This window comes from Elgaria multicarinata, chromosome 10 (genome assembly GCF_023053635.1).
Source record: "Elgaria multicarinata webbii isolate HBS135686 ecotype San Diego chromosome 10, rElgMul1.1.pri, whole genome shotgun sequence".
Taxonomy (NCBI): Eukaryota; Metazoa; Chordata; class Lepidosauria; order Squamata; family Anguidae; genus Elgaria; species Elgaria multicarinata.
In genome coordinates, this window is record NC_086180.1 from 64,482,066 (window position 1) to 64,506,927 (window position 24,862).

Genomic DNA, 24,862 nt, shown 5'->3' on the forward strand with positions numbered 1-24,862 from the left:
TGCATAGGATCGCATCATACCTAATGTTCAGTCTGCCTCAACTCAATTTGAAAAAGAAAATGGAGTTGCGAGGGAATTTAGGAACAAAGATTTTTTTTTTTTTTTTGGCTTGAAAAATTAAAATCCGTTTTCAGGCCTTATCTTGTTACCCAAATCGAAGAACTGAGCCATCTAATAACTATACAGGAAAAGTTTACAGCCTTAATGCTTATAATACTCTTATTGGGTTCGTTTAAAGTTATGCGATGACAAAAAAGAAAGGCTTGAGATCCCAGTCTAAGCTGGGGATTACACACTCTTTACTCTATTTATGGAGTGTCAGTCACTGCCACTTAGAGAGGAAGATATGGCCCTCTCAGGCAAAGTACAAGCTTGGCTATCCTGTTGATACTGGTTAGCTTAGCAATGGAGCCTGGTAGCCTCAGGGCAGTCTGCATGCGTTTCTTCCAGTAGGCACCAGCAGCAGCCTTCAACAACCGCGGTCCCCCTGAGGAAAACGGGGCTCGAGGCTTCCCCCTGCCGCACAGAAATGGAGCTTTTCGACGCTCACGCGGAGACGGAAACTTTTGTTTCCCCTCTCCTCAATCCCTCCCTTTCCTGGTTACGCAAACACAGAGCAGGCGGGAGAAACCGGGCTCCGTTCAGGGGGAGGTAGGAGCGCGGTCTGAAGGGAGCTCAAGCGCACCAGAAAAGCCTTTCGTTTTGCTGGCTGGAGGTGAGTATCCGGGCCGGCCGCAACCAGGGCCTTGCTTCGGCCTCGTTGCGGGCTTTGGTGGAAGGCACTGCCCGCCTCAACTGTGGAGAGAGCGGCGTTGCTGAGGTGGTTGCTGCGAAGCACAGTCCCGCCACCACTGCACGCCTCGGCTCGGGTGGCGTCACCACAACAGAGCGGGAGGTTTGTGAGCCGTGTGTCGGTGTTTTCTCCAAAGTAACGGAGAAGAAAGGGAGTGAGGAGGGGCTACTTGCCCTTCTTCTCCCCACCTCACCCCTCAGGAAAGGGAGGGGGACACTCCCCCGGTTATTAGTCCATCCCTGCGTGCAGCCTTTATGTAACTTTCTTCGCAAGATCGAGCCTCTTCGTGCTTTTAATTGTTTCCCTTCAATGCAGTCTCCTAATCATTATTAGGCTCTGCCTAGATCTGTGTGAGGCTGTTGTGCGAAGTGATTCAGAGAAACAGCAAAGGTTATCTAAAAGCCGGTCTGGGGTTCTGCTTTATTTGATGCGGGGCAAGCGTGTAGGTGGTATGACTACTACTCGTTCCGGGCTCCACGCTGACGCGTCGCAGATCTGTAGCTATAAAGTCACGGTTCGCGAACGGTGTGTTTTTGGCACGGGTCTGTGCAGGGTCGTCGGAGCCTGTTCATTTATTCGCAAGGTCACGTGGTACAGACCTTCAGGATGCAGGCGTCGGGTGGCTTGTTTCAAAGCATCCTACATGTAGAAAACGTTAGGAAGAGAAAGGTAGGCTTGAAGTTTCTTCTGGGATGTATTGCTTTGAGCAGGGGGATTTTGATACCAGGACATTACAAATGAGCAATTCTCCCCATGCAGATCTGGGCTACTCATGTGTGGTGATAGTGTGGGGCTCTTCAGACTGCAAGTAGAAGCTGCCATTTTTGAATAATAGAAGTAAAACTCCCTACAAGAAAATGGGGAAGGAGGGCTGTAGCTAGACCTAAGGTTTATCCCAGGATTGTCCTGGGGTCAAACATGTTCATCTAAGTGCCACACAGGACATCCAACGCTCAGGCAGGGACAAACCCAGGATGATCTTGGGATAACCCTTAGGTCTAGCTACAACCGAAGTGTCTCAGAGAGGAAAATTCTAGCCCAGCTGCTTGGTGCTGTGCTAGTTTCCTACTTTTAGGGAGGGTGGGTTGTTTTTATTTTGTTTTTATGCAAGCATTAAAAATATGATTTCCCCTTCCTCGCACAGTGATACAGTACATCTTATTGCGTCAGGACTCTACCACCTCATTTTTCCCCTTGAAGTGCAAGAACTGAACTACTTGCCCTCCTAAACATTACATATGAGTATGGTTTTTAAGGCAGTAAAACAATTTGTTACTATCCTCCCAAACTCATGTGGGGTTTACCATCCCAGTTCTTTAGGTGAATACATGCCAAGAGAGAAGAGAGCAAGAGCTCTCTCCAGCACATGTGAAGAAGAATACACTTAAAACAGAAACAGATAGCTATTGCTAAGCAATGAAATCCAGCCCCAGCGCCATGGTCTGTGGGGCAGGGATTCCAGGTCAAAGGATGCTTTTCTTACTTCAAAATCATAGACTTCAATAGTGCTAAAATAACATTATGGCAGAGATTTTTTTCTGACTCCTGCCCTCCATAATCTTTGAAGGTGAGATGAAGCTGCCATTATGGTAGAAAGATGAGCAATCCTGTTTGTGGCAGGAGCGTTGGCTGCTTAATGTGGCTGCCATACTCTTATGCATTTATTGGTGGGTTTTTTTTTCTGTTCTCCCTTGACTCCATGGTCAGCTTGTTAACATCAATCTTTTCTGCTTGTAAAATGTAATAACATTTCCCATAACTACAGTCATTGTGAAGACTGCCAATTGGAAGACTAGTTTTCTGTGCACCTGCAGTTTGCAGCACGTGTATCTGTAAAATGTTCCCTCCTGCCTCCTTCACTTTCAGCAATTCTACAAAAATAGGAATTGTAACAATTATCAGAGGCTGAGCTTTTAAATGTGATTATTTCTACATGTTACATCTCTGTGGAGGCATTTTAATGGCTTTCTATGTGAGGTTTTGCATGTAAGTGTCAATTCAGTACAAAGCATGTGCTACATTCCACAAGGCTCAGTGGACATTTAGATTGCAGGTCAATGTTTAATTACAAATTCTTGTCTTTTAACTGTTGATCTACATATATGGGATGGCAAAAATACCCTTCTATCTTCCTATCTCCTAAAGTTTTCAGCACTGTCTCATGACTGTACATACTAATGTTACTAAATATGTGAAGTAACATATTCTGGTCATGCTAAATTAATTTCACTTGGTAGAACTGATAGGATAGGTAAATATTTGAAATTGACTTGCTAAGACATTAACAGATCAATCCTATGTATGTTTACTCAAAACTAAGTCCCACTAAACTTAATGGGGTTTATTTCCAAGTAAGTGTGCCTAGATCACAGCTTTAATATGATGTTAAAATGAGTTCATGTGATGCTAAAATGAGTTCATGTGAGAACTCATAGTCATATAATATTGCCATAATTATTTCAGCATATAAAAAGAAACATTTTGGTGTTGGTGGTTAATGGCTATAAATAGCCATTGGTCACCTGTGGCATGTTGTCTCCAGGTGCTCAGGAAAAGAAGCTTTACAAAAAATAGTTCTTAAGGACAAAAGAATGACAATTAGCACGCTTGTTGAATAGTATCTTCTGTAAACTTACTTACAAGGTTGAATTATCTCCAACGTACTGAATCTGGGGCATGGAAGAAAAAGGTTTTCAACAGTTTTTCTGGGTTCCTCTAGTGCAGGTATAGTCAGAGTTCAGGGTGCAGGTATAGTCAGAGTTCAGGGTTTGGGTTTGTTTGCTGTACTTTTTACTTCTTCTTTTTTTACCAGAACCCTGAGGATTCAGGTGTGCAAAATAATAGCTTGGGGCACAGCCAATTAATTCTTACACACGATGAGCCATATACTACGATGGCCAGGATAAGTGTAAATCTTCTATAAATCAAAGGTTCTAATAGCCTAATTTAGCAAGCATGTGGGAAGGGAGTTTTTGTTGATGCTATTGTTAAACAATTGAACAATAGGGAGTCGAGAATCTCTTCCAATTTACTGCAAATCATACAGAATCTATCTTCTTTCCACCTCTGCTCAAACATATATTTATGCAGTGGTATCTGGCAGTTCAGTCCTAAAAAATATATGCAGTAGCATATCTGCTTGCAGTACCATTATAGTATCATAGCAACTGAACTGTATAATTATTGCCTGGCACAGCAGTTAAGTGATCAATGTGAAGTTGCGTGCAAACATTACTGCCTTCATGTCAAGCCATGGCTGTGTGGGAAGTGTTTAAGGTAGCCCCCCATATGGGACCCATAATATGCAAATAGGACCTCAGTTGAAATATGGAAAGAGCTGTGCCATCTCAGAGGCCATCTATTTTATTGTGGGCATGAGCTTTCATTGGTAAGAGCCTGCTTCATCAGATGCCTTGAAAGTCTCAATCAAAATAAAATAAGATTGTTTTGTTTCACACCTAGTTGTCCTTTTGGAACCAATTAGTTGAGTGTCTGGAGGATGGCAACATCCTAGTTAAAATTTCAGCCTGAGTTTTCTGTAATATAGCATGAATGACATATTGTATATAATATGATGTAACCAACAAATGCACTTTTCCTTAATGCAATATTTACAATTTTATCTTAAATATAATTATTCTGTCCATTATTGTGAAGTATGCAGTATTTTACTTGACACAGAACAGAAACTAATAACTCCATACAATATCACATGAATTTATACAGTGCAATTATGAAAGTGTGCAAAAGGATATAAAAAAATATCATGTTGGGCCATCATAGTATTTTTTAAAAAAACATTAATCCTGTTCATAATGTTAGAGTTGGACTTACATACAAGGATGCAAACTGAAGCACATGTGCATGTATAAACGGTGATGTAATAAAGATGTAAAGGAGGGATTCACAATTTTTTGTTCATTTACTGGTATAGTAATTTCAGTTTTCCATTTGCAGGAACAGTACTTTAGCAGTTCTTTTTTGGTCATGGACCGGTATGAAGATGTGTCAGATTGTGAAGTGGATCACTCCTTCTTTGATAGTGATTATGAAGAAGAGGTGAAGAAAGATAGAGCAACAACAAAAATAGGTGGGAAGGAAAATGGAGAATATGCACAAACAGAAAATACAGGTGAAAGTAACCCTGACTTGAAAACGGAAACCAAAATGGTGGAGGTTGCTTGTACTGAGGAAGAAAGGCAAGAGAAAGAGGCAGAATCTCTTAAGGAGCACACGTTAGAGAATGGTGCTTATCATCCTGATAATGATGTGTCCTTGTTAGAATCTTTAAATTCAGACAATGCAAGTACATCTGGTAGAATTGCAGTCCAAAGTGAAAGAACACATGAAAAAAATATTCCAACCCTGATTCCCCTAATACATAAAGAATGTGATGAAAATTACTATACAGATGAAGAAGACAGCAGTGATGACAGCAGAAACCAAAGGGTTAGACTTAAATTGTCTAAGCATTCTAATAGTGCAAAGCTTAACAGGAATATTGCAGCCAGTTCCTCCTCTTCCTCTTCTCCATCCTGTAGTTCCGATACAGATTGTTCAGACACAGATTCTGATGGTGGCTTGTCAGACTCATCGTGCTCTTCTTCAAAAAAGAAAAGCCTGTGTAATTTAGCGCTTCTTTCACCAAGACTAAAATCTAGCCCAGGAATCAAGTCAGTGGAAGTAAAACCAAAGTTGGGTGACTATACAGAAGAGTCTGAAGATACAGTAACTGATGTAACTCCTCTGTCAACACCAGATATCAGTCCCATCCAATCTTTTGAACTTGCAGCATCCAACGATAAAAAACTAAAAGTTACAAGACAAGAAAATGTGAGCCAGGACTTATATGGTAAGTCTGAGGGATTTAAGTACAGCTTACAAATTGCAAAAACAGTTATGAGAACAATTATGGTCCATTCTTGAATTTCTCTTTCTCATTAGAACCTGACTTGGATCACAGATGTCAGCAAAAGGTCCTGCATGAAGCAATGGATTTGAATCATCTTTTGAAAGGTGACTTTTCCCTCTTAAAGTAATTTTAAAAGTGCCATTTCTGCCCCCAACCCCAGTTGTTATTTTTTAAAAAAGATATCATCTTATATAAGAATATAGTAGTGTAAGGTTTATTACTCGAGATCTACCGACTGGTTTTGTTTTAAACTGAAGGTTAAGAATCTGGTAGCCAGTTCAGAAACTTAGGGCTCATCTACACCAAGCAGCATATTGCACAATGAAAGCGATATATAAAAGGTAGGAGCCACACTACTGCTTTATAGAGGTATTGAAGTGCACTGAAACTGTTGGGGCCCACTGACACATACCATATACCGCATTCATAGTGTTATATCCTGCTTGTTATAGATGTGTCATAGGCCCCAACAATTGTCAGTGTACTTCAGTACCACTATAAAGCAGTAGTGTAGAACTTGCAGTGCACTGCAGTACCACTATAAAGCAGTAGTGTGGCTCCTGCCTTTTATATACCACTTTCATACCGCTTTCATAGTGGAATATCCTGCTTGGTGTAGATGAGCCCTTAGAAAAGTTGTCTGATGTGTTTTTTTTAAAGAGTACATTGCTACCTAGCTGTAGTTGCAAGTTACGGAGAGAAAAAGTCTTAGAAACAAGAGGAGGTCTAAGGTTCTTTTGGTAGCCACTGAAAGACATACTTGTATCCAGATGCTGAAAAACATGCTTTTATCTTGACATGCGTTTCTACACCTAAGGGTTATCCCAGGAAAATGGAGGAATCGTCCCTGCCTGCTCCCTGGATCCTCTGTGTGGCATTTGGATGCTCAGGAACGATCCTGGGATATAGGGCTGGTGTAGACATGCCCCAAGTCTCCTTTCTAAATTCACATTCTAGCTAAAGGCACATTATCATCTTCTGTTAGACAAACTAATTGTGGTGAGATGGAAGCTGGCTTGTGCCATGGAAAAGAAAAGGTATCTTCACCTCTCCTTCTCAGGCCACAGTGACAGCTCAGTTCTTATTTTCAAGTGCTAATTTTCAGAATGTTAGTTGTTGTTGGCTAAACTGACAGCTGTCCCTCTGGGGTTTATTGCTAAATGGTTTATTAAGCTCTTGAGAGGCAATGTTCAATGATGGCTCAATTGCCACAAAAGAACGGTACAATAACAAACCTAGCCTCCCCAGGCTTCATTCATTCCCCTCTTCTACTCCAGTGCAGCTGCAAGGAGGAAATTGGAAGTTTCTGCTTCCAATATAGATTAACTTTACCAGATACAAAAGAGGGCAGGGTTCTTGCAGCTTTAACTGTTGTGATGAAGAGGGAATTTCACAAGGTGCTTCATGCATACAAATGACACCTGCTGAAATTCCCTTTTCTATACAACTGTTAAAGATACAGGAGCCCTGTCCTCCTTTCCATATGGTCGCCCTATTATGTCTGAATCAGGCGCTATGATTGATGGCTTCCAAACAAGCCCAGTTTCAGAAGCCATTCACTTGTACAAAGGGAGAAGCAAAGCAGAAGCAAAGGCACTGTGTCCAAACTAGGCCTTTGTCCATGTTGAGACAGTATGGCGAGCTGTGGTTAGTCTAAAAGACAAGCAAAAGCTCCCAAACTTCTCAACACAATGTCAGAAGAGGAGTGAGGACAACCATCTGTCAGGTATGCTTTAGGGTGGATTCCTGCATTGAGCAGGGGGTTGGACTCGATGGCCTTGTAGGCCTCTTCCCACTCTGCTATTCTATGATTCTGTGAGGAGTTCATGAGCTGCAGGGAGGCTAGGCTTCTTCTTGTCTAAACCAGCCTAAAAAGGAGCTCTACTGGATCAGACCAAAGGTTTATTTAGTTCAGCGTTCTGTTCCCATCGGGCATCCAGATGCTTACAGGATGTCCCCCAGCAGGACATAAGCACAACAATATTTTCCCCATTGTGTTCCCCAGCAACTAGTGTTTGGAGGCATATTGACTCTGATACTGGAGGTAATATATAGCCATCATGATTTAGTAGCATTTGATAGCCTTATTCTCCATTAATTTGTCTAATCCCCCTTTAATGCTATGCAAGTTAGTGGCCATGACTGTCTCTTGTGGTAGCAAATTCCCTAGTTTTAACTAATTGTTTGGTTTTATCTGTCCTGAATCTCCCACCATTCAGCTTTGTTGGATGTTCCCAGGTTCTAATATTGTGTGTGTGTGAGAGAGAAATGTCTTTCTGTCCATTTTCTTCACACCATGCATCATTTTATACATTCTATCGTGTCCCTCCTTACTTGTCATTTCTCTAAGCTAAAAAGCCCAAATGTTGAAACGTTTCCTCATAGGAAAGTTGCTCCAGCCCCTTGATAATTTTGGCCTTTTCTGCACCTTTTCTACCTCTGTGTTATGCTTTTTGAGGTATGGTGACCAGAACTCTACACGGTATTCCAAGTGTAGTCATACCATCCTTTTCCCAGGCCAAAAAAAAGCATGAATGGTTTGTCTATGTACTTTTGGAACACAAACAGTTTTCATCGTAATAGAGGTTTCACAGGTGCTTTGAGATGAAGACTTTTAATCTCTTTTTTCCTTAAAGTTGCAAAAGTATTGCAATGGTGAAAATAGCTATTCTACAAGTTGAAAACTAACTCTAGTTTATTAGTCGGCAAAAGCTCTATATGGGAAAACTTTAGTACTATGTAAAACTTTACTAAAGAAAATGCTAAACTTTTATGAGTTATCCAACTAAGGAAAATGTAATTAGAAGTCTAGATGCATGTAACAAAAGTAAAACAAAGATTGAAAGGTAGTAAAATATCTAAAAGTATTTTTAAAATAACAATTTATATCAATGTAATAATAATTTAATAATTTAAAATTAGTTTGCATGTTTAATTCAAAATTTTAAAAAATCTTACCTTACAGTTCTGCATTATTGGTTATTTGGTTTATGAAAGAACACTTTCAGAAGATTTGCTAATGCCTACAGCTTTCTCAGCAGTAGACATGAATCTTAACTTCTTCTATGTTACATCATGTCACCTTTGTGTAACATGGAGAGCAGTACTTGGGCAGTAACTAAATCCATACGATTACAGCTTGTTTCAGTCACCTGTTTGACCTCTAGGTATCATAACACATGTTAAAATGGCCGTTAGCGGAATAGAACCATTCATCTGAGCATAAATTAATTAGAATAGGCTCTTTAAGAGTGTGATCTAAATTCTCTGAATACAGCTCTCTGGGTTAATTAGCAATAGGTGTTGTTGAGCACAGTTAAAATACCCCTGAAATTGCAGAAGAGGCTGCTTTACTTCTCAGTGATATGTTACCATTGTCGACAACTTTGTAGTAGCTCAATTGGACATGTATGATGGAGGCAGAGGTGCACAACTATAAACAATAGATATATAAACAATAAACAATAGATAGATATGTGTACAAAAAACCACAAGAAACAACAGACATGAGTTCACTCTGAGGGCACTTTCCTCATGATCATTCATTCATACGGTTGCAACCAGAGGCCAGTCCTGTAAAAGTTACGATGTGGGGTGAATTGTGTACCCCTGCCACCTCTCAAGTTAAATGCAGCTGTGCCTGGGGAATCTGGATATATGTGGTAGGTATAATCATGTGAATGAAAATTGTGGTTTGGGTTTACAAACTCATAGCAGAGCAATACTCTGCTTTCAGGTTAAGAGGTGATTTTGCCAAGTGAAACTTCTGAAATTGTGAAATTATTTGTGATATTTGGAGAAGCTTTGCAAGTGCAGCTTCTCTATTCTGTGCAGTTCTGAAAGAAACTCTGTCCATACTAAATCCAGAAGGCTAGTTAGTATATGTAGATCAAGATGGTAGCATGTGGTCATGCCCTCTAATTTTGGAAAGGGTGTTAAAGGATAGCCTCCTTAGAGGTGACATGTCTATACAACAACATGTCTTTAGAAGTTATTAAAGTGTTATTGATTTGAGCAAAGGACTGTGGAATCAATAAATGGCACATTGAATTCTTTCTATTATTTAATTGCACTTAGCTGGGATGAGATGTCCTGTGGCAATCTATTATGATGTACTGCTGATGTCATGTAAGCAGATTCTGAATTATGACATGTTGACAGTAACCTTTACAGTGTCAGAAGAGTTTCTGGAGTTGAACAGCTGGAAAGAGGATTTCTCCATATAATTAGAATTTATATAGATCAATGTGATGAAGCATCCCAGTTTTCAGGAATTTCTTGAATGAAAATAGGTGAGAGAGCTGAAGAGAGAAATTATAAAGGGAGAGAAAATTAAAAGATGGAGAACTTTAAGGGGAAGATCAGAACAGAGGTTTTTTTGTGGGATGATATGTGGTTTGGGATATATTTCTTCGATTCTAAGACACACTTTCCCCCCCATATAAACATCTCTAAAAATGGGGTAAGTCTTAGAATCGCTGGTGTGTCTTAGGGTGTTTTTTTTTCTGTTGGTGGTACTGAAATTAGTGTGCGTTTTACAATCGACGGCGTCTTACAATCGAAGAAATACGGTAAAAATGTTTGTAGTCAAGTACAAACTAATTTTATTTTGTATATCACGTAATTGCACATGAACAGTGTTTGGTTGTTTCCATAGCACACCTATTTAATAGCAGAAATATTTATAGGTATGACTGTATTTATACCCTGCTTTTTACTCAAGATTGGCTTCCAAAGCATCTTACAATCCATTAAAAGGTACAATACATGAGGGATTCATGGAGTTGTGTATGGCAGCCTCATCTGATTCCTAGCAGTTGATGTCATAATCCTGGTTCTAGGCTCTTCCTTGCAGAGGGAGTGAGCAGAAGGAGCTGCAGATGGACTCAGGAGCTGGCATGGTAAAGATAACAGCCCACAGAACCAACTCCTCTGATGATCAGATATAGCATTTATAGTTGTCTGTGTCAGTATTTTCATTCTTTATGAGAGATTGTTAAAATCCACAGCTGGGGATTGGCTCCTTGATGCTGCAGTCTTGAATAATGCTGCACACAGGCAGTTTTCAAAAGGCCATTGAGTTTTATATTCCATGTATGTTACAATTACCTCACCCATACATCCTTATCCAGGGATGGGATCATTTCCCACTTAAGACTTTGTCCTGATCAAGAACTGTGAGGTCAAGAGCTAAGAGGTTCCAGGGCAAGGCTGTCTTAATAGCCCGGTGCTGAAATGTGCTGTCTGATCTTGGCCTGTCCTTAATTTAAAACAAAGTCAAATCAAATTTTGCTGGCGTATTGTTGAGCTGTGTGTGAATGCTCATGCACTTTCTTTTCATTAACTTCTACCTGTGATGAAAGGAGTGAGCGAGGCCACTTCCACTCTAACCTGGGGCCAGGTGACAAATGAACAGTGTTTTAGTGTATCCATATAACAAAACTGATGTCAGACTGGTTGTAATAATTTATTGACTACATTTGGTTATATGAAAACACTTAAACATTAAATCACCTGAGTGATAACCCACTTGCCTCCTTTATTGGGACTTAGGAAGTTTCTTTTGCCTTCGATGCTGCTTTCATAGCAGAAGCCAAACACTTAGGACATGCACCATTTTTGGTGAGGTGTGGAGGTTTATAGTCCTGCACAATTTCACTGCATAATATATGTATCAACAATCATTTTAATCTGGGGCTTTAGGGTTTAAAGTTTATTTTCATTTGCTGAGGTTATTCATTACTAAACAATTACATGTTTTAACTGTACTCCATAGGGACTCTATGATAGACCAAGACTGGGGTGGTTTATCCATTGCAGGAAACAAAAACACTCTAATGTAGAAGAAATTATCTATATAGAGGCTTCAAGCAATGAAGCGTTGAGATGTGTAAGTGACTCTTGAATATATAGTATTGTTTAGTTGTTTCATTGCGTTTTTATAGGTAAAATATTGGAATAGAACACTGAAGTCAAAAGAGTAAATATTGTTTTTTCCCAATTAGTTATCCATGTACAAAGGTCCTTTGATGTTTTGTGTTTTGAACAGAGGACTATAATTTTTTTGCTGGCCAAGCCAAACATTTATAATCATCAGCCCCCCACACAGTACACTCTCCCCTCTCCCAGCAAGCTGCCTAGCAGCCTTCCCCTTAGGAAGGATCAGAGGATGGGGAATGCTGTTGCTTGAAAGTTCCACAAGCAAGTTCTCTTCGTGCTGGACATTCCCACAGGAGAGATTGGTAGAGGAAGGCAGTGCTGTTTTGGCTATGCATGGCAGAAGGTGTTTTGATACCTTAGCTACACAGATTGCACATGACCTCTAGTCTCCTTCCCAACTTTTGACCTGTGCAGCGGGAGATCCGGGTTCTAGTTTCACTCGGCCATGGAAACCCACTGGGTGACTTTGGGCCAGTCACAGACTCTCAGCCCAACCTACCTCACAGGGTTGTTGGTGTGAGGATAAAATGGAGAGGAGGAGGACTAAGTACGCCACCTTGGGTTCCTTGGAGGAGAAAAGGCGGGATATAAATATTATTATTAATAATAATAATAATAATAATAATTGGGATTAAGGCTGGTTGCTCGCCATGCTTGCCAGCGGGCAATGCCCTACTCACTGAAGCGGGTGTGTTGAGCAGAATTGTTGAAACCTGATTTTGAACAACGGGGGGAAAGCATTGAAACTGAGGAATTTCTTGCGAAGAAAAAAAATGCTGAGGAAGAGGAGAGGGGAATGCTGATGTTTGGGTTGGTGAGGAATAGTACAAGACTTTGGACTGCTGTAAAGTACCTCCAGATCCCAGCAATTTCCCATAAAGTGTACTTTCTTCAAATGAGCGCTAGTAGCTTTGTTTGGAACAATTGTATGTAAAACATTTAGTTCTGTTTATATTTATGCACGTAGCACACACTTTACACTTAATGGGGTGGGTGGTTCCTGTATACTCCACTTTGTACAGGACCAGGCCACATAGGAGAGAAATAGACAGAAGAGGACATTGTCGATGGAAACTAAAATATATTCAGTTCCCAAATCATATTTATCTATTCTTTCATTAGTTTTTGGGGGGAGTGTAAACTTGCAGTCTTGTTTGATCATCTTCATTCTGTGTTTGGCCTTTTGCAGAAGCTTTCAGTACCTGTGTGCACATCTAATGCTGAACTATGGTTTATCATTATAAAGACGGACGGTAGCAAGCCTTGGGCTCACATGTTCCCCACTCCCCTCTCTATTTCTGGTGTAGCTGCAAGGAAAAATCCAGTGTTTTCCTTTCATTTTAGCTTAACCCCAGTTTGTCATGTCTGAACCTTAAACTGTGATTAATCTTAACTAATCCTAACTGATTCGGATCCAACAAACCATGGTTAAGATCCATTCCAGTTCAGACAAAACAAGTTGTAGTTCATCTAAAGCAAAAGCTGCTGAGTTCCTTTTGGCCATGCTGGAGATGGTATATCTGTGAGGTATATCACTGGCCCAGCCCTTTCTCCTGAGCACTTTAATGTAAGCAGTTGAGACAACAGTTGTGGGGGTGGGGGGGAGGTTACCATAACATGCTGCATAAAGTGCAACGAAGAGTGCAACTCTAGGCACTACAGTATGGTGTAGTCCTAGAGTATTGGACTAGGAGTAGGGAGATCTGGATTCTAGTCCATACTCGGCCATGGAATTCAGTGGGTAACTTTGGGCCAGTCACAGACTCTCAGTCCAATCTACTTCACAGGGTTGTTGTTGTGAGAATAAAATGAAGAGGAGGAGACTTATGGATGCTACCTTGGGTTCCTTGGAGGAAAAAGGGTGGGATATAAGTGCAATAAATAAAGAAATGAACGAAGGGGAATAGCAGACAAGTACTTGTGGCCATGCTGAAAGAATTCCCACTATGTATTCACCATGGCAGTCAATATTTTAATAGAAGTATCTGAACATGTGAAATATTATCTTAATCCATACTATTTCTTAACTCCGCACCCTCCTTAAACATGGTTATATGTGCTATTACACGTGTAAAAAATTTACTAGAAAAGTAAAATATTAGGGCAAAAGATGACTGATATATTGACAGACAAATGTACATAAAGATTGAAAAAATGCTTTATTATATTTTGGAATTGTTAATTCTCCATTTGATTACTGCTACTAGCACGTGCAGTAAATTGTAAAGAATATAGGACTGAAACAAAAGAACTACAGACAGAAGGGAAATAGCCACTAGTGCAGTTTTACAAATGCTTAAAGTTCATACAGTGCTGTAGTAGGGAGGTTATATTGTAGCTCTTGTAGTTCTTCTGCTAGTGCAAAAGGTTGCACAAATTGTTGTGCAAGTAGAACATCATCTTTGGATTTAGTTCCACTTTTCTCATGTAAGACAAGGTCTAAAAGAGCGATTAGGATATCTTTGGATCCAAGCATTTGTATTTAAGTGAAAAATAGGTGGAATTCTGGTAATTCAGAATTACTTACTGAATTATATTAGAAGCCGATCCAACACATGAAGAGTAACACCATTGTTTGGTGAAATGCATGATTTTAACCTCAAATAACATGGACCCAAGGCTATGGGTGTGTGTTTTTCTTTTGAAAGGCGTAGTCTTCCCAAAGCTTTTCTTTTCTAGTATGACCGAAGATGAATTGATGATATCATTTTTGTTGCATTTTACTTCTCTATGAATATTCAGGGGGATAAGAGGCCATCTTCAATTGCTTTTTCATGTTCTGCAACCAGTGTCCTTCCTATTCTTAAGGGCACATATTTCATATTTTTGTTTTGACATAGCAGGGAAGATGTGGACCACTTGGGTTATGTTTTCTTGCTGCTCATGGTCATTGTAATTTCAGAAACATTTCGATATTTTTTTTCTTTTTGGTTGTTTTAGTAACTTTATAGATTCAACTAGAATAGATTTGAAGTCAGGAGTGAGGAATGTTTTTGTTATTGATTTATGTTTCGTTGGAGATCATTTTTGCAGATCCTCTGAAATGCTTGTAATTTTTCTTAATATATTATGAGCAGATTTGGTCATAATAAGTCTTGCATTGTGCTATATATCTCATGCATCTTGACTAAAATTGATTATCATTGATTTGCTGTTGTCTGCTTTATTATGTCTGTTGCAATATTGACTATATTTTCAACATTGAAAATGGTGAGTGAGACATTTATTAACTTTGGTAGACATTGTGGCATTTTTTTTGCGATTTTCCTGGAAATAAATTGTTCCCAGAATTTGCCTTTACCATAATGTTTATATTAGTCCCTTGATACACTTAAAAGGCACTCATTTTTTGGTGCCATAGGCTCTAAATGGGTATATCCCTATCACAGAGTAATGTCTTGTTTGCTTACCTTTCTTGGTATTAGTACTTGATATTTCACCCATGTTGAAAGTGCATTTTGGCTTCCTGTTCCATCCTTGTCTTCTCCATGCTGGCTGGCTTTCCCTTTTATGCGTTTCTTTCTGAATCCAGGCTCATAATGATGCCTGCTTCTCGACATCAACTTACTACCCCTTTCCCAAAACTTATTTTCTTAATTAATATTGGCAGTTCAGCATAGTGGTTCTTCTTTGGGGCTTGTTCACACTCTTTGAAGGTCCAGAGCGGCATGTAAAAAGACTGTTCATGAAGAATGTCTGAACGGCTTTCCCTAACCTTTTCTGTCAAATTCTTTAACACACCATATCATCCCATGACATTTGTTCTTGTAAATGGCTTCTGAAGGAACTAGGCTATCTTCCTTGTGCCTTTACTCTTTCTGTGCAAGCTCCTAAAGATGGCCAAGCTTGCTAAACAATTTCAAGCTCTCCAACATCACAATGTCACAGTTCCAGGGTGCCATCAGCCACACAGCTCGTTGCTTTACTGCAAATTGGGAAACATTTAATTCTATATTTCAGAGTCAATGGGCTGCTGTTGATAAATTAAACAGCAATGAGTCCCTGGGAGAGATTAATTATCAGTGCCAAGGACTTTTGAATTACATCCTACTGCGACAGATCAGTTGAGCAGTCTTGAATCCGCTCAGAAGAAAGCCACAGTGCCTCAGGTGTGTATGGGGTAGAATCATAAATTAGAAGTCACCAACATATGGTCTGAGGACTTCTGTGTGCCCTAAAAACTCCTGTGATTATCAGTATCAGGGCTTTTGCTCAGGGACATTTCATACTTCTCATAATGCTCGAAGTTGCATCATGGAAATGAAATGCCACAGTCCTCAGAGTGAAAAATGAGAGACACTTTGAAAAACTTCCATTCAAATATAGTGTGCAACTCTTTTTGCAATTTACAGATCATTATACATAGAATCATATGTTAGTAGAGTTGGAAGGGGCCAATAAGGCCATCGAGTCCAACTCCCTGCTCAATGCAGGAATCCACCTTAAAGCAAACCTGAAAGATGGCTGTCTAGCTGCATACTGAAGGCCTCTAGTGTGGGAGAGCCCACTACCTCCCTAGGTAATTGGTTACATTGTCATACTGCTCTAACTGTCAGGAAGCTTTTCCTGATGTCCAGCCGGAATCTGGCTTCCTGTAACTTGAGCCCATTATTCCATGCCATATTACCTTGGTTTGCTTAACCACAAACCCATACCTAATTCATTGATGCTTAGTGGATAAACAAGGTAAAACAGTCTCCAGTATTGAAAATCTAGACATTTGGATAGACTGAAATATGTCATCTGATGTTCATGTCCCTTTCAACATTGTGTATATTGCCAATTTTAGGAAATGTAATTTTATATCTACTCCAACTCTCCATGCAGACAGATACCCTACACAAAATTTGCAAATGAAGAACTTGTTAACTGCATGTAAATTTTCAAAATTAGCCCTATTACCTCTCACAGTGTATTTCTAAATCTCCAGTACAATGGTTGCAGAAATCTCGTATGCTCTAATCTTTTGTTAAGTATGCACCTGTTGTCAATTATGAGCGATATGCCAAACCCCTCTGAAGTAGGTCCCTTAAATCTGAACTCAGCTTTTCTGACTAAAGTTGCTAGTTTTCAAGAAGTCATTTAAAAGCTCAGTCATATTTGTTGCTGTATAAGTATTTGCTTATGTTTTAAAGCTTTTCTGCACCTGGAGAAAAAGGAACAACAGAAGCTGATGTTGGATCAGTCCTCCCTAGGGTCAAGGAAAAACTACTCTTTCACAAATGAGGAAGTGCGACAAATTGATCGGGAAAACCAAAGGCTCTTAAAAGAATTGACAAAACACTCTGCAAAGCCCAGAAGCAAAAGTGTCTCACTGAAGAAATCCTCAGGCCCGACAGCTAAGATGTACCACAGCGCTATCAACAGGCAGAGGGAACAGCAAAGGATTGACAGAGAGAATCTGGTTAGTTGACATTCTTGGTCTAATAAACACTATCTTGTATCAACTAGCCAGCTAGTACAGACTTAATAAATCACAGGCAGAGCAATACTATACTCTAATTACACTGGCTCTGTGTGTGTGTGTGTGTGTGTATGGCATTGGACTGACTGCCTTAACTAATACTTGCTTGGCCCTGAAGGGGAGGGGGAAAACACAACCCAAAAATGCAAAACACACACACACACACACACACACACACACACACACACACACACTCCCTGGAAACACCATCACAGTCAGCCAGTCGGAGACTGTGTTGGTAATGTCATCCACACACAGAGGGACCTGCGACCCAGTGATCCTGAAAGGGAGAGACGTGTGGGTTTGCCAACCAATCATCACAGCACGGCTCTTTTGCCTTTTGGCAGTTGCTTCACAGACAGCAGGATAACAGATATAATGTTCCTGAAGGCTCCGAATCCATGCTTGAAACACCTTCAGTTGTTGTATAACTGGCATGGAACATGTGAGGCACTATAGGAGCCTGCGTGGAGCAGGAAAGTTGTCAACCTCATGAAGGAAGGGCTAGAAACTTCTTAGTTGCTGCTGGTGGTGGTCACTGGTTTGGCCTCTCTTCTGGCCTGCCTGGAATGGGGTGTGTGTGGAGCCTGTGCCTGTGAAGGAGCCATCTATGTAGAGCAAGTGGAGATAGCAGCAGTCGGCAGTCAGCAGCTGAAGCACAGCTCGCTGAACCTGGATATGCAACATGTGTTTGAGAGAAAAGAGGGAATATTGCTGCCTGAGTACTCAGCTAGGGCTCATGTCTCAGTGTTACCCACCATTGAAGGGGAAGGGATAGCCTATGAGTATATTTTCCCCTTCCCCCTTTGGGGGTTACAGTGGAACTCTGTGGGTATGCCGGCTGTTTGTTCCACCTTATGCATTCAGGCTGTAATCCTGCAAAGCAAAAGTGCTCATGAGAGTCTGGACCCAGTTTTTGCCAACAGAGAGCTTACCTGAGTATGGAGATGGGTGTTTCCCCCATCATGTGTGTGGGGCGCTAGTGATGCTGGAGGAGGAAGGGAGAGTATGTGGGAGCAATATGACAAGACACAGTACTTGCATATGGTGAAGGGGAGGGGCAGGGGAGGCATTAACAGTAAAACTTAGTAGCACAGGGAACCTCTTTCTAACCTGACTGGGGTGCTCTGTCCTGGCACCCACTGTTCGTCGAGTGGAGTTTGGAGTTGTGACTGGAATCCTTAAACAGGAGTACCTGTTAGGCTTCTGAGCCAAGAAGAGTTTGCATTGTGTTCAAGTTCCTAGAAGTGTTCTGGACAGAAACTGTTTATGTGAAGTGCCCTTTCCCCATGGTTCCTCTCACCAAAATTCCCTCTTGTGAACTCTAAATGTGCACAACCTGGGGTCCCAGAGAGATAGCACCTATTGTCTGAGTGAGTCTTTTCTATACTGATAGTGATATGCTATGATTGGTGGTGAGTTACACCATATCTTATGCTCTGTTGTGGTGTGCCAGGTGTGTATTTCTTGTGCCAGGTGTGTAAAGTTTTGCATGGGTTGGCTTGTAATGGATGCTAGGCTTGATGGCTATATACTACCTTCAGGATCATTGGTACCACGCCGCTCTGAATACCATTTGCGCTAAACTACAGCAGGAGAATGCTGTTACGTCCTGCTTCTGGGCTTCCCATAAGCATCTAGTCGGCCACTGTGGAAACAGAATGCTGGACTAAATAGGCCTGTGGTCTGATCCATCATGGCTCTTACATTCCTATAGAGGATTTTGTTGTGCAATATGTGCTCCTTCCCATTGTACCCACAACCCTGCCAGCATATATTTACCACTAGAACAGCTCCACCAGTACAATGTTCCACCAGCATGATGAGGTGTTTCCACACTATATCTGTCATGCTATCAGCATAGCTTAAGTACCCCCAGTGTAGAGGCGCTTCTGCCAAATCCTATAGCTCCTTAGGCGACAAATCCCAAGTATAGGATTGCTCTGTGAGACATGTTTGGTGGGTTTCTTTTTAATTTTAACTTTTGTTAGGTTGATAACACTGACACAATTCATAACCTTCTAAAGTCATCAAATATACACCTGTTGTGTTTGTTGTCTGGGCACAATCCTGTTTATCTATTTGCCCTTAAGACCCACTGATTTCAATTGAATTTAAGCATACCCAGCTCTATGCTAGATTGAACCATCTCTACCCATGTCAGAGAGATAATATATATAGGTGAATGCCGGATCTTCATCATCCTAGTATCTTAACATCTAATTTATGCAAATATTTATAGACATCAAAAGATTTTGTGAAAGAAATGATTCTAAAATGATGCAGTTCTGTTTTTCCCATTTAAGCACCTTTGCTGTTGTCCTCCGTAAGACAGATTTAGGAAAAGTTAACTTGGGTAGGAGTTCTGTCATCTCAGCAATCAGTCAAGAAGAGCAATTGATGTTGTACCAAGAAAGCATATTAATATGTCAATAACACACAAAGGATGTCGCCCACAACATAAAGTGAAATGGAAATAATTGAGACTATAGCTTGTGGTTTCCTTATCTGTATCTTTGCTTGTTCCATTGCTATTGAACCATTATAGTAACCATGGCAACACATCTCGAGGCAAATGAAAACTCACTTTCCATGTAATAAATCTTTACCTAGAGCTGATCAAAATGGTAATATAATGAAATTTTGCATAGTATTCTTGGTTCCTGGCCATCTGCTTTTTACATAAAATTTCTGATACTTGCTAAGTATTTATGAATTCTAATTTGCAGTGAGTTATATAATAAATAAAGTCTAGAATAAATTATCCAGATGTGTGTACTGCTGCTTCCTTTTGGTCTTGAATTGACACTGCACTCCGTCTTTACACGGGATTTTATAAATTTTCTATACTAAGAAGCAGCAGTATGTAATGCTTTTTCTTTTCTTTTTTTGCATTAAAAAACACACACCCAAACCAATCAATCCCATCATTCAGTTGGCCTCTCTCTGGACATTCTCTAGCCCTGTTGTATTCTTTTGAGGTGGAGCAGCCATGGGCATGTCTACACCAGCCCTATATCCTGGGATCATCCCTGTGCATCCAAATGACACACAGGGGATCCCAGAAGCAGGCAGGGACAATCCCTCCATTTTCCTGGGATGTAGAAATTAGATGTAGAAAGGGCCCATAAATACATACAAATATTCTGAATCTGGATTTACCGTGGACTGATACAATGACTCCAATCTGGTTTGGACAATCAAACCCTGGTTTAATAAGACAGGTTATGAGCTTCGTGCACTCACACCTAGCCCCTTTGTTGCTTTGATCCTCCCTTCGTGTGAGCAGCAAAACAGACTGGAGAGTCAAAGTCAACCATAGCTTCATGTTACATCTGAACTGAGATTTACAGTTAATGATTTCCAAACGAGCCAGGATTGAAGTAACTTCAAACCTACTCTAAGGCCAACATCCTATCTATACACCATGCTGGTTCTTCCTACACACTCTCAACCCCAACCCATGATTACAGGACCTCTGGGAAGGCCCTAGCTAATGCGATACGGCCTGCTGACCTTATATTTACCTTTTGAGGCTTTTATATGATCCAAGCAAAACATTTGCGTCAGTGTATCCGATAAATTTGATGTTTCTCTTAGAGAAGAAGTGATCAAAGTCTGAAAACATGGAGTATGGTAGGAGGTTAAAATTGTATATCTTGTTTAGCTAGCAAAAGCAAAACTTTTAAATTCAAATTATTATAGGTGTCATCTTTGCTGTGAAAAATAATAATGTGGCTTCTAACAGAAATGAAATTGGAGAAGGCATCATAAATAAATCTGGGCAGCTGTCAAGACCCAGTGGTCAACTGTTTAAGATTAATATATAGTCTGGAGTTCATTGGGTAGTTTCCCCTCACAGACATTCCTTTTTGAAGAAAGAAAGAAAGAAAAGGAAATTTGAACTTTATGATGATAGTGTAATTGTATTACTTGGGATTCAGATATTCATATACAGAATTTCCTTTTCTTAGGCTGAGGCACATGCTAGGATTTTATATACAGCTACATGTTAAATTAACAGCATAATTTTTGGGTCACTTAAGGAGCATCAAGGCCTGAACATCTGTTGCTGTGTTTTTCAAACACCATTCATCTATTATTTGCTTGTTATTTTTACATTGTGGTGTTTTAAACATCCTTTGCAGGTCTTTGAACTATAATATCAGAATACTAGGTTTTGCTATTAAGTCTTAGTGGATGAGGAGGTGTTTAAATTCAGGGGTGGGGAGGAGATCACTCTTTACTTTCAATTGTCTTCAGTCTCCAGTATTATTGTAGAGGAATAGAGTAAACAATAACCATAATGCAGAAAAGACCATGCTAGCAAATGGCTGAAATAATAACAGATTCCATAGATGACAAGTTCAGAAGATTACTAACTCCTTTGTTTAGGCTCTTGGATGTGACCAACTCCACTCCCATTCCTCATCCAATCCCTATTATAGATCTTAATTTTTGCCGTCGGCATATGCGTTTCCTTTGGGTGATGAACAAAACTGGTACTTGAACCAGCCATGTGTGACAGACTGCACCTCAACTAAAAACGATTTGCCATAATGTTTTCATATACAGCGTTACATTTCATGGCTCTCATGCATATAACATGCCTTATGCCCATAGATTCTTTAACATGGTGAGGCTCAGATGATATTCAATGTATTCCCAAGTGAGGCTCAGATGATAGTCAATGTATTCCCAAGTTGTATTATTATTTATTAATGCTTTACTTGTTAACACCAATAAAAAATAATAAAGAAATAACATGGAAGCTGGTATCTTATAATCTTGATATAGTTTCTCAAGGAATTCACTGTTCGTTGTTAACCAAAATGTATTTATTTTTAAATTTATATCAAGGCTTTTTTGAAAAAACTTGAAGCAGTGAAACCAACAGTTGGTCTGAGGCGTTCAGAACAACTCATGGATTATCAGCGGCAGATGAGCTACCTCAGTGCTGCTGCTCCCACTCCAAGGCGAGGCAAGTCTGCTTTAAGCCACCACAGTCCTTCTCGTAAGTAGTTCCAATATGAGGGTTGTATTCTTTGTTTTGTGTATTATATAGTAGTGAATAATGTTTACAAGTATAGATACATGATCAGTGCCGGCTGTAGATTTTTGAGGGCCCTTGGGCAAGACACTCTCTTGCTCAGTGAGTCTACCCTCTCGTCCCAATTGTCACCAGCTGCTATTACTCCTCCAGCTCTTTCTCATCATTGCTACCACTTGCAGTGAGCCAGTGACCAAGCAGGGAATGGCTTGCGTCATCACCACTATTGTTGTTTGGGCCAGGGTGGGAAGTTGGTAAACAAGCAGGTTGCAGTGGTGAAGAGTAGGAGCTCTTGTCAGTGGTGCCCCTGCTGGGGTTTAGGCCCTCAGCAGGTGTCCAGCCATACCTATTCATGACACCAGCCCTGTACATGATCCTGGAAATCATCCCACAGTCTCAACATGATTCAAGTGAGAAAGCCCAGCATTTAGTCCTACGTGCAATTTGCATTGCTCTGTGTTGGAGTGCTAGTCCCTTAATTAAGTTTGGCCGATGTAGAAAAAGACCCATTTTCAGATTTCTCTAATAAACAGAATGCAACAGACAGTATGTCTACCACATTTGAGCTTCCTAGCTAATGTTGAAGTGCTTTAAGTTTTTAGATACTTCATGATCCTCCCTTTTGAGGAAAGTACCCAGAGTGCATTGGGTTACATGTGAACCAAATTTCAGACTTCTTGGTAGCATGATAGTACACTTAATATAATCAGTTTTATGGGTTGGATCCACATGGGCCCTTGTACAAGCAGAAGCTTTTAGGATGCTCTTAGGATGTTTTAACAATGTACACTATGTTTTTATTCTGTATTTTATGTATTTTATACTTACTGTTGTTCCTCGCCTCGATCAAAATGGAGAGGCGGGTAAGAAATAATTTTATTATTATTATTAAGCCACTACCACTTGTACAAACTGTGTTGTCTCTGATTCCTTCAAAATCCTCTTGTGCCATATCTCATGGCATTCCTGAGGGGCCTTCAATCCTCAAAAGTGGTTTTTTTGGCCTTAAAGAACAGCAGCAAAAGGAAAAGGATAAGAAAGCCTCTTTTCATGAGCAGAACCACACTGGCAGATGTTAGAATCCAACCCAGTATTTCCAATCATAAAATATGGCGTCCTTTGTATAGCTTTTAGATTGCTTGTGTAGAGTGTAGCGTTCCCCTCCACCCGCCCTGGTTATAATGTTTTCTCTTCTCTGTGCCCTTCCTGACAGGAGGTGCTTCACGAGCCTCCAGTCACAGTGCATCCAGTACGACCAGCCGAAGGAGTGAAAGACCTGTTTTTGACTCCTCCAGTGGAGCACTGCAGCGACTGAACCCCAGTAACATTCGTGGTGCCTGGCTATAAGTTATTTGTACTTTACCACCAGATTTCTAATTCTGATGTTTTTGCAGATTGCTGTAATTCAGTGCAAGAGTATTGTAATATTCCCTGTTGGTAATTAAAAGACACTGGAAAGTGACATTAACTACAAACAGATATAATATCAATGGGTGTGTTTGTTTTTGAGCAGGCAAAATCTCTATTATATTCGTTGGATAGTATCTTCCCAATCAGTATTTCCTCTTAGCAAGATATTTGTACAAGAATAGTAGTAATACTGTAAATATTATTTATATTCTTCAGAACTCAAATGAACTTCAGATTTGATAATTAGATGGTTAAATTGCTGCACTTTTGGACCAGAAGTGTAAAAATGTGTTTTTCATTTTAAATCTTACAATAAAAATGTGTGTGTTTAATACCTAAATCTTGATTTCTTACAATTTAGCTTGTATATTTTGAATTTAGCATATTTTATTTATGCAAAGTCTTTCAACATGAATTACATCCCTGATGTTCAATATAATAATTTATAAGGTCTTATGGAAATGGGAGGCAGAACATAACGCTATTCAATTCAACTCCATTACTTTATGGTGAGTCTTGAAATGATGGTGGTCAACTGCAGGATGCAGGACTTGAACTAAGTCCTTTCAGATGAACTCGTGCTTTGCTTCTTCTCCAGTTCTGCATTCCAAGGATGTGTGTATGTGTGTGTTCTTATAATTTCTCCATGCTTAGGACTAAAAATATTTAATCTTAAATATTCAATATTACTCGTATCGTAACCAGTACATTGGTTTTATCCATTGTCTCCTGTAACAACTTGACAAACGTGTCTTAATTAAAAGAAGCTTGTGGATTAAATTCAGAACCTTGACAATAGTTTTAATGTCTTAAGCAGTAAATATTTAGACAGTAGTGTGGGAACGAGTGGTCTCTGTGAACTAGAGCTCTTTTGTTGACCTCGTAACATGACCTTTGGATTGCTCTGCCACTGTAATGTATTTGCTCAATTATGCTGATTGAATTGTTCTTTAAAGTTCCATTATTTCTTGAATGATGTACAAATGAAGAGCAATTTTTTGGGTGCACTTGTAAGTATTCCTATGGCAGTTTTTTTTCCCCTTGATAAAAACCCACTGTATGTGCTAGTTTTAAATAGTGTCATTACATTTTACTTGATTGGTTATGGAAGACATTTAATTTGTATTTCACTCTTTAAAGTTTAAGTAAAATTATTGAATTATATCTGTGTTCAGCATTGCACTTCCTTTCTGTGAATATTTTTTATGAGTATTGTAACAAAATTAAATATATGGAGGAATTATTTAATAAGTCTGTCATGCAGACATATTTTCTTTCTGCTTCTAATTCAAT

The 24,862-nt window shown here is 39.9% G+C and overlaps 1 protein-coding gene across 1 annotated transcript; it reads left to right on the forward strand.

Moving 5' to 3' along the window:
* Nucleotides 1-570: 570 nt before the first annotated feature.
* On the forward strand, nucleotides 571-24,820 carry CFAP97 (cilia and flagella associated protein 97). Its single transcript, XM_063135664.1, has 6 exons — nucleotides 571-715; nucleotides 4,751-5,645; nucleotides 5,738-5,809; nucleotides 16,781-17,049; nucleotides 21,970-22,123; nucleotides 23,373-24,820. The coding sequence occupies exons 2-6, from the start codon at nucleotides 4,781-4,783 to the stop codon at nucleotides 23,504-23,506; spliced, it is 1,494 nt and encodes a 497-aa protein (XP_062991734.1). The 5' UTR covers nucleotides 571-715; nucleotides 4,751-4,780; the 3' UTR covers nucleotides 23,507-24,820.
* Nucleotides 24,821-24,862: the final 42 nt, after the last annotated feature.

Excerpts from the sequence above, each read along its gene's own strand:
- CFAP97 (XM_063135664.1), top strand. The coding sequence starts at position 4,781 with ATGGACCGGTATGAAGATGTGTCAGATTGTGAAGTGGATCACTCCTTC. Across the intron at positions 5,810-16,780 it reads TTTGAATCATCTTTTGAAAG|CTTTTCTGCACCTGGAGAAA; the intron begins GTGACTTTTCCC and ends TATGTTTTAAAG. Across the intron at positions 22,124-23,372 it reads AAGCCACCACAGTCCTTCTC|GAGGTGCTTCACGAGCCTCC; the intron begins GTAAGTAGTTCC and ends CCTTCCTGACAG.